This window comes from Impatiens glandulifera, chromosome 3 (genome assembly GCF_907164915.1).
Source record: "Impatiens glandulifera chromosome 3, dImpGla2.1, whole genome shotgun sequence".
NCBI classification, from domain to species: Eukaryota; Viridiplantae; Streptophyta; class Magnoliopsida; order Ericales; family Balsaminaceae; genus Impatiens; species Impatiens glandulifera.
This window is the reverse complement of record NC_061864.1, coordinates 54,916,120-54,930,084: the sequence shown is the minus strand read 5'-3', so window position 1 is coordinate 54,930,084 and position 13,965 is coordinate 54,916,120. Positions and strand designations below refer to the sequence as shown.

Below are 13,965 nucleotides of genomic sequence, written 5' to 3'. Positions count from 1 at the left end.
CTTCAATGATTGGATCAGGTTGAACTATATCCCAAGTCTGCTCAATTATGGGCTGAGCCATAAAGCGTTTTTCTTCAACAGACATATTTCCTAGTTCAATGAGGTGAGCAGCGACTTGCTCATCTTCCGGTAGGATCAGGTCAATATCTTCAGAAAGTTGCATCAGATCGTCTTCATCTTAAGAATTACCGAACAGATTTACCCCTGAACAAATGGCTTCATGAACATATCTAAGGACGATTGAGACATAATCTTGCATGATTTCTTCAAATTTCTTTAACGCATTTTCCTCTGCATCAACATTTCTATCCATTGGATTGAAGTTTGCTTTTCTTGCTTCGAGCATTGGAAAAAGAGCTCTACCTCTGAGATTGGCTTCAACCAGCTCCTTTTTCTTTAGGGCTTCATAGACCTCAGAAGTTTTAGCCCATTTCAGGACTCGCTTCTCTATGTTGACCAACTTCATCCATTTCTCGTTTATACCTCTTCCTTTGATGACTTGATCATACTTGTTGGACATTATGTTCATAACCCAGGTATCGAAGATGTTAATCTTCGCAGCAGCTTTTACGTTGTCCTAATCCATCATTAAGTTCACAATACATGTTGCCTCTAAAACGTCCTCATTTGATGTGGTTACGATGGCTTTGCCCTTTCCAATAACCAAAACAGGTTTTGGAATTGGCCTTGGTTCCCCGATAGTTATGACAGTAGCTCTCCTAGTGACTCTCATGAGGAGTTAAGGGTTTTGCAAAAAGCCCAGATGAGACGTTAGACTAGACTATCTTTTCTGTCACGACAGACTCTTCTTGAACACGTTTGGATACTGGTGGCTCGTCATTTGGAAAAGAGAGAGCCTGTTCAGACATGACAACAACAGCAGAGGTATGAACAACACCCTATTGTGTTTTGGCAAAAACGGTAGCTTTAGCAGCTACTTGATCAATTTGGCGGATAGGAGATGGAATCCTGTCAAGATTTTCAATATTTTGACCACCTGGCTCAATAGTTGGCCCGGCAGCATGTTCCACCATAGGAATAGAAACAGACAAATCTTGTTCCAACATAGGAATATTAAACTTAGGCACTTCGGCCTGAGATGGAGTAGAGGTTACCTTCGATTAAGCTTTCAATGACTTAGACGCCCTAGGCGCCTTTGACTTTTCTCTTGTTGAAACGGAGAACTTCGCCGACTTTCTTAACTGACTGGCGGAGGGAGAAAGCGGAGATATCGGGATAGTAGAAAGTGCGGAAGGACCTTACTTTACTCTGGAATCAACTACCCTAGAGTCTTTCTTCGATGAGCTTTTCTAGCTATTTGAACTAGCCTCTGATTCGTTTACTATTCTTGCTCTTTTAGCCCCCGTCGAAAGATTGGAAGCGGCAGGTTGCTTAGAACGAGTGACGGATCTTCCACTCGTCTGTTGGCTAAACGCGCCAGAGGGGGACTCCTTGGAGTTCTTCATTCGAGTGAGAGTGTTGGCGACGGTGAAGATGTTGAACACACGACTAGTATAAATAGCCTCCTTCTCTCCCATAGGAACCCCCAAATGTTCCAACAGACAACTGAGTTGAGCAACAAAACTTACGCTTTCTTTCTTCTTGGAATCAATCGATCCATATAGATTTAAGAAGAGCGTTGAAGCCCAGTTGACTTGAATGCCCTTGAAGATGGTCGTCATATAGTCAAATCGATCCTGAGTATAGAGATGGAAAGATCCCGCTCTTCCTTGAAGAGCCTTCGCAATAATATCGTTTAACAGGATAAATGGGGTTTGAGAACATTCTTACTCCCATTTATCCTGATTTCTAAGTCGTCGGCTGAGAATACAGTCTTCATTTCCGTAAGGATTTCAGATAGAAGATGAAGATTGAACGTGTGGCCCTCCGATGGAAGTTCGAAAAACTCCGCATAAGACGCTTCGTCGAAAGATATAATTGTTTCGTCCACCGTTGTCGTGATAGAGTCACCTACCATTGTTTCCGTTTTAAAGAACTCCCGGACTTCCTTATCGTAGAAAATAAACGACCTACCGAGATACTTCCCTAGACCAGAATACTCCAGAGATCTAAACATGTCGACCACCTCCTGTTGATAGAACGCATACACAAAGGCAAAATCCACCTTAGATTCCTGAGGTTCTTCTTCTTCTCTTGCCATGAAGCATGCAACTTTGTCATCATCACTGTCGCTGGATGAAGAGTATGAATCATTATAGTTTTGTTTGTTCTTCCCGTCCCCTTCCAAGAGAGCCTTCATCTCCTTTTCTTCGTCCTTCTTCTTCTCATCATACTTCGGCTTCCAACATTCTGATTGTTAATGACCTAAGATGCCATAGTTAAAACACTTAACATTAGTTTTGAATTTCTTATTATCATTTTAATTTGAAGAGTTTGAGTTAGAGTTTCTCTTCTTCATGAAGTCGCCAAACTTCTTCACGAAGAGAGACATGGCATCGCTGCTGAGCTGTTGGGCAGCTGTCTTCACATTAGGAGCACTGGTGGTTCTTCTACAGTCACCAAAGCTTTGGCAATGATGATGGACGAGGGTTGATCTTCTTCAATTTTTGAGTTCAACTCGAAATCATAAGCCTTGAGATCAGAAAACAAATCGAAGAGCACGATCTTGTTGAGGTTTTTGGATTCCCTCATAGCCATCGTCTTTATGTCCCATTCCCTTGGTAAAGCACGCATGACCTTGATAGAAATCTCCCTGTTTCTATAAGTCTTGCCAAGAATAGATAGAGTGGAGACAACTTTGTTGAACCTTGCGTCAAACTCGGTCATTGTTTCTCCAGGACGCATTTTGAAACTGTCGAACTGTTGAGTGGAAACCATAATCTTGTTCTCCTTCATTTTCTCATTGCCCTCACATAGTTGGGTGAGTCTGTCCTTGATCTCCTTAGCAGTCTCACACTCGATGATGTAGTTGAACATGTTGTCATCAAGAGATTTGTACAAGACGTCTAATGCCATGTTGTTGAGGTTGTTTCTCCTCTTGTCTTCACTGGTCTATTCAGATTTCTCCTTTTCAATCTTGATGGGACCATCTGTGATAACACTCCACATGTCGTCATGAAAAGAGGAAAGGTCAGCACAGACTCTCTTCCACACAATATAGTTTTCTTTTGAGAATGCGCGGATTGCGGTAGCACTGACATCTTTGTATATGGTCGACATTCTTGGTGATAGCTTGAGAATAGAAACAGGGCTCTGATACCAATTGAAAGGATCGGTGGCACCAATAGAGACGGGGGTCTATGTATTGATGACAACATCTTGCAAAAACGGTTTGATAGAAATCTTATTAGGGATTTATATCACTTTCTATTATTCACAAACCCTTGCAAACTCTTGAAGCGATTCAAGTGCAGAAACGTTTGCTCAGGTTTGAAGCTAAGAACCAATGATGGAGAAGAGGACAAATTGTAAAAGACACAACATGTTGTTTATGATGTTTGGAACAAACTCTCCTACGTCACCCATTCTTCCAATCACCGGAAGGATTCACTATACTTTTTCTTTGAATCAAATACAGTTTCTTTGCTAGATAACTGTTGAACAGAACAAACTCTATTCAACTTATAGTATGTTTAAGAATATCACTCAGCTAGACAATGTTTTGATTATATCTCTCTATTGATGTACAAAATTAGTAAGCAAGTAAAGTTCGGGCGCTCGTCCGTTGTCCTTGAAGATCTTTAAATAGAAGATAGGTACCAACGGTCGAATCTTCTGCATTGAAACGTGGAAAGCACCCATTGGAAAGCCTCCATAGTACACAAGTACAACAAACTCTGTGCACAAAGATCGTGGCCGTACCAATCTGGTAGTGCGCCGAATATTCTTCTAGAATTGTCCTACAAGGAACAAGTAATGGAAAGAATATTTACTTACGTGAAATTCATTCATTGGATGCAACTGGCTGTCGTACTGATCTGCACAGATGAGTGGAGCAGGAGTAGCGTATAGCTAGTTGATCGTGGATATACGGATGTTGACTTCAAACAACTGTTGAAGTGAGACATTAGACGTGCTCCATTAGACTGCCAAGTCTAATGAAGTTAGACACATACGTCTAATAGAGGGATCCATTAGACCACCAAGTCTAATGGAGTTAGGCTGCACGTCTAACTACGGGTCACTTCAGACTAGTCTGAAAGATTTAGACGCCCTACGTCTAACTTTCATCCATTAGACTGCACGTCTAACTACGTATCAGTTAGACTGCACGTCTAACTACGTATCAGTTAGATTGCACGTCTAACTACGTATCTGTTAGACTATATATCTACCTACGTGTCTGTTAGATTGCACGTCTAACTACGTGTCTATTAGAATGCACATCTAACTACGTGTCTGTTAGACTACACATCTAACTACGTGTCTGTTATACTACACGTTTAACTATGTGTCTGTTATACTACACGTCTAACAACGTGTCTGTTATACTGCACGTCTAACTATGTGTCTGTTATACTACACGTCTAACTACGTGTCTGTTAGACTACACGTCTAACTACGTGTCTGTTAGACTGCACGTCTAACTATGTGTCTGTTAGACTACACGTCTAACTACGTGTCTGTTAGACTACATGTCTAACTACGTATCTGTTAGACTGCATGTTTAACTACTAATACGTCTAATAGACTTGATTCAACCCAAGTCTAACTTATCATATTTTGATGCACCTACACAAAAATACTTAGACGGATTAATTTCATTCTTATTTAAGTTTTACACAAGTTCATCATCAAAATATCGTTAGTCAAACTAATTTGACCCAACAAAATATGACACTTCTAGAAAATGTGAGAGTTATGTTAGCATCATATGGGTTGTCTAAGAAGTTTTGGGGGGATTCTTTGCATACTACTACTTATTTAATAAATAGGTCCCCTAGTGTTCCCTTAGGAGGGAAATGTCCTAAATATGTGTTTTCAGGTAAACCTCTTGATTTGAGCAACTTGGAAGTATTTGGCTGTGTTGGCTATGTGTATCAAAAGGTTGACAAGTTGGATCCTAGGTCCAAGAAATGTGTATTCTTAAGCTACCCTGAAGGGGTAAAAGGTTATAGGCTCTGGGATAGGAGTGAACCTGAGCTTATGATTGTTATAAGTAGAGATGTTGTCTTTAATGAGAATGATTTTCCTTGCTTGCCTATGTCCTCCACTCATGTTAATGATGGTCCTAATAAGGTGGAGCATGTGCCTGTAGTTTTTGATCGACCTGTTGAACATGATGTGAATGTTCTCAATGAGGTAGAACATGATAATGTGCATGATATTGATGATTTGCATGATTTAAATGTTTTGTCTAATTCACATGATTTTCTTGATGATTTGAATTATTCAAATGTGTTGTCTAATTCACATGATTTGTCTAATGATTTGCATGACTATCAACTTGTTAGGGATAGAAGTAGAAGAACTGTTAGATTGCCTACTAGATTTAGGGATGATAATTTGAATGATTGCAATATGTTTGAATTTGCTTTTAACATGTTTGAATCCCTAGACTGTAATGAGCCTAGCTATTACAAAGAAGTTTTGAGGTCTAAGTTTTCTACTAAATGGATTATTGCTATGAATAATGAGATGAATTCCCTAAGAATCAATGATATTTGGAAACTTGTTCTCAAACCTCATAATTGTTCCTTAGTGGATTGCAATTGGTTGTATAATGTAAAATAAGAGTCTAAAAAAGTTATATTCAAGGCTAGGTTAGTAGCCAAGGGATTTACTCAAAATGAAGGAATAGATTATGCTAAATTTTTGCTCATGTTGTCAAATTCACTACTGTTAGAATCATGTTTGCATTAGTTGCTCACTTTGATTGGGAATTGAAACAAATGGATGTTACTACTGCTTTCTTACATGGTGAACTTGATAAGAATATTTATATGCATCAACTTGAGGGGTTTGTTGACCCCAAGTTGTCGTATCATGTTTGTTTGTTAAAAAAAAGCCTTGTATGGTTTAAAACAATCTCCTAGGCAATGGAATATCAAGTTCGATAAGTGCATGCAATCTTTGATGTTTAAAAGAATGTCTTATGATCATTTCATTTACTTCAAAAATATAGACTCTATGCATGTTTCTTTTATTGTATGTAGATGACATGTTGATTGTTAGCCCATGTCAAAAGTCTGTTATGCATGTGCAAAAATTGGTTTGTGAAAATTTTGACATGAAAGACTTAGATGATACTAAGAAGATTTTGGGCATGAATATCATTAGAGATAGAACAAAATTTTCTCTTGTGTTGAATCAAAGTGCATATGTTGTTAAATTTTTGAGTAAATTTTCTATGTCTAATGCTTAATCTGTGAATGTGCCTATTACTTTTAACTTTGTATTAAGTAAGGATCCGTCTCCTAAGACTAAAACTGAAATAACTAAAATGAAGAAGGTGTCGTATTCCAATGTTATAGGGTCTGTTATGTATCTCATGATTAGCACTAGGCTTGATATTGTATATACAATTAATTGCTTGAGTAGATTTATATTTAACCCTCGTATGCCTCATTGGAATGCTTTGAAATGGCTTTTGAGATATCTAAAACCACTTTTGATGTTGGCTTGACATTATTTAAGTGTTCTGTAGGTACTAAGTTGGTTGGTTATGTGGATTCCAATTATGCTAATGATAGGGATAATAGAAAATATACTACTTCCTATGTGTTTACTTTGTGTGGCTCTTGCATAAGTTGGAAGTCTCAACTTCAACCCATTGTTGCTTTATCTACTACAGAATCTGAGTATGTAGTTGCCACTGAAGCTTTTAAGGAAGAAATTTGGCTTAGGGCTGTTTTGTCTGAAATTGGTTTTCTTAACAAAAATGTGGTTGTGTTTTCTGATAGTAAATTTGTTATTCAACTGTGTAAAAATAATGTTTTTAATGATAGAACTAAACACATTGATGTTAGATTTCATTACATTCAGGATATTATTGAAAAGGGCATTGTTAAGTTAGAGAAAATTCCTTCAAAATTTAATCTTGCTGATATGGGTACTAAGTGTTTACCTGCTGAAAATTTTATTTCATGTCAACGGATTTTAAACTTTGACTTAGGGAAAGCTCTGTGAGGTTCGTCCTTTATCATGCTTTGTGATTTTGCCTTCAATCTTTGTGATTCTCCCATGATTTGTGCTCTTGTGTTTAATCTTTGTGATTTTCGCATGCTTTGTACTCTTGCATTTGATCTTTGTGATTTTCGCATGCTTTGTGCTCTTGCGTTTGATCTTTGTAATTTTTCCATGCTTTGTGCTCTTACGTTTGATCTTTGTGATTTTCGCATGCTTTGTGCTCTTGCATTTGATCTTTGTGATTTTCGCATGTTTTGTGTTCTTGCCCTTGGCCTTTGTGACACGAGTTTACCTTGGGTATTCTCTTTGTTGCCTCGGTGGTAATAAATTGGCGATGATGTGTCTTGTGATTCCGTGATTGTGTTTTGCACTGTTTTGGGCCAAATGTGGAGATTGTTGGATATTAGTTGGCCCAACATTGTGGCCCAATCTCTAGTAACTCACTTACTGGACTTGACCTAATAATATAAATAGATATTACTCTCTTGGAGGAGGCAGACGTCAAGCTCCTTTGTGGTGTTTGGAGACTAGAGAAAGGATTGCCGCCTTTGATGAGGTAGTGATGCAACGAAATCGATAAACAAGAGAAACTGAGCCAAACTTCAATTGCATTCACACCCAACAATACAATATTATTTGTTCATTTTTAATCCTAAATTATACATTAAATTTATGTCTTTAATTATTATCATATCAGATAATACGTCAAAAAATATATCAAAATTTTGTTTATCTCAAAATTTAAATTTTCACATATAGTATTAAATTTATAAATAAAATAGGTAGCTAATTAAATTAAGTTATTTTTATTAATTTTAATATTTAAATGTTATATATCAAGACTTTAATTAGAACGAAAATTTGGATATTTTTCTTTTATTTAGAGGAATAGATAGATACATTTGTCGTAAAGTACAATATTAACTAAATGTGTCTGTAACGTTCTCCCGGGAAAAACATAAAAAAGCGTCAATTTATGCTCATTAGGTGACTTTCGTAGTCGCTTAAACTGAACCGACTTGAATCAGAAGTTCAATTTCACCTCTATTGATGTCTGTATTCCACCAACTCTTTGTAGATGATAATATGATGCATCAAGACTTTAAAAACTATTGGTGGTCAAATACCAAATTATCAATTAACAGTTACTCAAGTAGGTCAAAAGCTGGAAAATATGATATTATGGATCGTTTATTTAATGAAATAAAAAAATGAATAAAATTAAAATTCATACGAAAGAATTGAGAATAGCTGACGAACCTCATGTAAGACGATTTATTAAAAACTGAAGATAAACAATTTTCAGTAGAAAATATCTTCGTAATGATATAAACTCAAATGGAATCAAATCTTTCGAACTCATAATTATTGTGCATTTTATCTTATTTTTTTCTCAAAATAATTTCTTGTTTTAAAAGACAACTAAATTAACATATTTTAACCTAACATATTTTGACTGAAAATTAAAAGTGGGATATATTTTTTTTTTTTATTTTTGTAATGATGGTGAACTAAAATATTTTAAAAAATCTGTTTTTTTTTTAAATAATAATTTTATATTCTATATTAATATTTGTTAAATATTTTTATTTATAAAATCTATTTGTTCATAATTTTAAATAAACAAAATTATTTAAATAATTACATTAGTTATTTAACCTAAATCCAAACAAGGTGTAATTGATATATTGAAGTTTACATTATCTTTTATCCAAAAGCATAACAAAGCCTATTTCAAAATAGAGATCGTCATTTCATCTTCCAATTTTCATCTCATTTAATTATATATTCCCATCTTAATGTGAAATCTGATAAATTTTGTTTCAGCTATAAAATATTATAAAATATTAGGTGGTAGGAGATATACAATTTTCATATTAATCATAACTGGATTTGTACCCAAAAAATATTCATCAACAATTTATTAAATATAATAAATCTAAATACATCATTTTATTAAGCAAGCCATTATTGATAGGCAAGTACTCTCAATTCTTAAGAGGTATTTTTTCTATCAAACAATATAACAGTAAACTAACAAATTTAACTCTGATAAATTCTTAAACAAGTTAAAATTTTATGAATTTATTAATAATTTCAATCCTATATAAAATTATATATATATATACAGATTAAAATTTTATTTTTTATTCAACTAAATAAATTTATATAATTAATTTTATAAATACAATTAATTTTATTATTTATTTACTATTATTATTTAATTAATTTTATGACCCGTATTCTCAATTTTCACACTTAAAATACTTTAAAATAAAATGGAATTACAATGGTAAAAGTCTCTTAAACTAAATAAAATAAAAAATAAAATAAATAACTAACATCCCAAGAGGTTTCACTTCTCTTGTATTCAAATCGTTCATTTTACTATTACAATTTTATAATTTAAAATTTAGTTAACTCTCAATTTTTACTTCTAGCAAAAATAAATAAGAATAAAAGTGGGGTGCTTTATTAAATTGGTTGGACATATTTAAAATAATCTAACTTACTCAATTTGACCCATTCTTTTCCAAAAATGGAAAAAATGTCATTAAAAAAACTTTTTTCCTTATAATAATATCAAAAACATTAACAAAATTATTTTAATATATAAAGTAGTGAAAAAAATATATATAAATTAGTGTTATTTTTTATAATTTATAAAACAATGAAAAAAAATAAGAAGAATTATATAAAGTAGTGTTCATGCCTTATGCCTCTTGATGAAAATAAAATACCCCAACATGTACTATTCAATTAACCACAATAAATTCAAAAAAATCAATCTGCAACAGTCTCAAAGTACCATCTTCATTAATATAGATTTCATAAGAAGATGTTTCCAAAGTTAAAAGTAAATCAAACTCATTGAAAAATCCAGAAAAAACAAAAAAACTAGATAATTTTTCATAGTTACAGCAGCAAAAACTAACCTTATTTCTTCAAGTCCTCTTTCTGCGCTTAGCCGCTTTCAGATTCTTGATATGAAACGCGATAACTTCCTTCAGTGTAGCTTGTCTATTCTCTTTAAAGTTCCATAGTACTGAAACTACATAACTGCCACTAGGATTATATTCATTCATTTCTTTCATCGCTACGACAACTGCTTCGTACACCTCAACTCCGAGTTCTTGCTTTAGACTTTTCAGTTTTTCATCATCTTCATTAACACTTAACTGAATTTTGTAGACAAAAATACACAAACAATTAGTGTTTCAGTTTGAATTTGATAAAAGGCGTAAGATGTTTTGTACCTCGTGTTCTCCTTCTGCATTCATAATGACCCTAAAGGGATGCCATTCAGGGTCTTTCATATTTTCTTGCCAAGAGGAACATAGCTCTAAGGCTTTAATGTCTACATCTGAAGATGGGTATTTTCTTTTGCAAGCAATCTGGAAGGGCTTTCTATCAATCTCTCCCATTCTTTTAATCCCAATACTAGCACGACTACCCATCGACTCTTCAAGATCCTGAACAAACGAATAAAGAGGTTTAATCTAATACAAAAGTTTTAATGAATCTACTTCTTAAGCCACAATCCATATAGGATTGAGATGATCTCATACCTTAATAAACTCTTTACGAGCTTCTTGTACTTCGTCATTGCTCATTCTTTCTTTGATCAACAGGGTTTGATTTAGGTCCTCTAGATCAATCATCTCATTTTGCTTTTGTTCCAGTTCGTCATTCAACTCTTTGATCTTTTTTTGTAAAGCCTCGTCATCGTCATCTCCAAGATGGGTCATCACCTGCATTTTACCTTTCAGATCTTCAATTTCCATCTCTAGCATCTGTTGGGCATCCAGTTGTTTTTCCAGTACAAGAATTTTAGCTAATGCCTCCTGTTTCTCTTTCTGCATATTCAAATCAAACTCATAAAACATCTCAAAAGAAATTAAGAACATGTGTAAATGTGATCAGATAAAATTATGAACCTTATGCTCTTCAACCAATCTCAAGACATTCTCGTCAGACTTCTTCTGCTCCAAGGATGCCATTTCAAGTGAATTGTTTTTAGTTGTATTCTGTAAAAAAGCAACATCACTATCAATTTCTGGACCAATAGTTTTTAAAGTGATGATAGAAAAACATGAGCCAATACTATAGTTTTCAGTTTGATTGATAAAATAATATCAACCAACAGTAAAGATGAAATGTTGGTGACAACATTAGAGAACCTCTTGCTTCTCATCATCCAATTTCTGTCTTTCGCGATCAGTCAAAGCTTCACGTTTGTTTAACTCTCTGTTCCATGTATCAAGTTCCTTCCTCCTAACTTCCAGTTCATGTTTCATCTTCTCCTGCTCATCTAAAATCCTACGCACATGCTCTTGTGAAAGGTGCTGCATCTTCTTTGTTTCTACAAGACAATAAATTTTCATGTTATCAATGATCATCAGATGAACACAAATCTATTTCCCATACATTATATGGCTGGCTTGGGGAAAATTCATGCAATCAAATTACTAAATCATTCCATAATCTACAATAATATCTCTTTTCATCGGAAACAAAAAGTAGATTGAGACATCGAGATGATATCCAAAAGGGAAAGAAAGCAAACCCATTAGAGCAATTTTATTAATGAATGATAAAAAATTGACCCTAGTAGATAAAGAACTCCCAACTACCAAACTGGGCCTGATTGTACAAGCCCATTCGAGCCATTCCCTTTTGTAATATCAGGGTTCAATTTAGAATATGGAGAAGGAAAGAAAAATACAATAAATAATTTCAAACCAAGAACACATGTGATTGGTAATTTGGTAGGAGTTATGCTATTTTTGTATCAGTTCATCGATCAAGTCCACAATATTCCCTGCAGACTACAATGGGAAAGAAAGCATGTTATATTCTTACTAACAATGCACAACTATTCCAAATATTCTCCTGTTCATCTAAAAAAACCCTTGTGCATGCTCTTGTGCAAGGTGCTTTTATCTTCTTTGTTTCTATAAGACGATAATTTGCATGTCATCAATGATCATAAGGATAACAAAATGATTCTATTCTCTAAACAAGGTAAACTTAAAAGGTAAATATGATTGTACAATTATTGACATTTATAAAGATTTGTCAAATATATGCAATCAAATTTACTAAACCACTTCATAAAAAATATTGGTACATAATATGTCATTATATTCTTACTAACAATGCATTACTACTTATCCAAATATTCACACAAATAGAAGAGCGTTAAACTGAAACAATGAAATGGGCTATAAGAATAAGAGTACAATTATGACAAAAATACATTGGCTTGGGGTAATTTATGCAATCAAACTACTAAGCCACTTCATAGAAAAGATTGGTACATAATAGACATTGAGATGATGTCCAAAAGGGAAAGAGAGCACATTATATTCTTACTAACAATGAACAACTACTTATCCAAATATTCACACAATTGGAGGAAGTACATGCAACTTGAAACATGAAATGGGCTATAAAAATAAGAATGCAATTTTGACAAAACAAATTTGCAAGTGGAGGAAAAGAACCTTCAGTGAAAGCAAGATGCAATCTATCTTTTTCCTCGAGCATTCTATTCACACACAGTGTAGACAGTTCATACTTCATCTCCAATTGATTGATATATTCATTTTTAACCTCAATCTCCATGGCAAGATTCTCAACCATCAGCAGTCTACCATGAGATTCATCTTGCACAACGACAGATACAGTTTTCAACTCGCCCTTTTTACGAAGGTAATCTCCAATCTGACCTTGGGAGTTGTAATCATCTGCACGTGCAACCCACCCATAGATATTTGATCCCAAAACATCTTCATCATCTTTCCACTCATTCTTACTACGACGATAAGCCTCAAAGGACTTCTCAAACTCCATAGCGTTCCTGTAACCAACCCAATCGTTATCAAAGGTTACAACAGCTTGGCCCTTTACATGGTTTTCATCCCAAAAGATCTGAACATTTACAGGCTTGTACTTAGAGAACAAATTTACCCAATAGTCACTGCTATCTGTTCCAGTTTTTGGTTCACTTGAAATATTCATTACTATTCCACTCCAAGGCCAATAATATAGTTCATCCTTCTCAGGTTTCTCAACTCGTCTCGGCTTTTCCTCTGCTTCATGGGCTAAGTCTATTTGCAAATACTTTGCAAGTGCAAGATGATTTGCCTTCTGTTTAGCACTTCTACTTTTTGAACCTACACCAACTCCAGATGCATGTTGCATCAGATCTTTATATTTGTAATCCTGTTTCTTCTTTCCTGTACAAAATGGGCACCTGAGGAATCCATTCACATGCTTAACCTTAAGTTCACCAGATCTCAGTCCTTCATATGGTTTCTCTGTGTATTCATTAATATCTGAATCGCTAAAATCAGACTCTTCATTTGAACTACTGTCCATCTTCTTCTCTGAAACAACCAAAACATAAATACAAGAAATGAAAAAAACCCAGTACCCATTCACAATATATCAATTTAACTACTACCCTACTAGACAAAACCTTAGTTTGCAATTGCATGTATGTTCTTTTACAACAACTGAACAAAAACAGAGTAAAGTTTTCGCTTTCGCTTTGCATGGACAACTTTTGTTCAGAAAGAAATACCCAAATTCCTTCATAAGTGTATTAAACAAGTTATCAACTAAGAAACGAAACTGAAGTAAACAGTAAAAGGGAAATCCTCACAACAATGACTTAAGCAAATCAACCTACAATCGTTTGTGAATACGCAAAATAACAGAGCCTATTTGCATAATCGTGTATAAGGAGAAAACGGAGAGAGTAATGATCGGAAACTTCAGTACCGGAAATCTATATCGCCGGAAAATTGTACAGGGAATCTATATCGACGGAAAAAACGTGCAGGGAATCGTTCAGACAAAACTTTCTTT

At 34.6% G+C, this 13,965-nt stretch overlaps 1 protein-coding gene across 1 annotated transcript; it reads right to left on the bottom strand.

Annotated features, from left to right (window-relative positions):
* Window positions 1-9,973: 9,973 nt before the first annotated feature.
* LOC124931503 (factor of DNA methylation 1-like) lies at window positions 9,974-13,950 on the bottom strand. Its single transcript, XM_047471982.1, has 7 exons — window positions 13,879-13,950; window positions 12,597-13,481; window positions 11,271-11,452; window positions 11,028-11,117; window positions 10,659-10,946; window positions 10,347-10,562; window positions 9,974-10,268 (listed from the first exon to the last, which is right to left on the bottom strand). The coding sequence occupies exons 2-7, from the start codon at window positions 13,471-13,473 to the stop codon at window positions 10,035-10,037; spliced, it is 1,887 nt and encodes a 628-aa protein (XP_047327938.1). The 5' UTR covers window positions 13,474-13,481; window positions 13,879-13,950; the 3' UTR covers window positions 9,974-10,034.
* Between the last annotated feature and the right edge of the window lie 15 nt (window positions 13,951-13,965).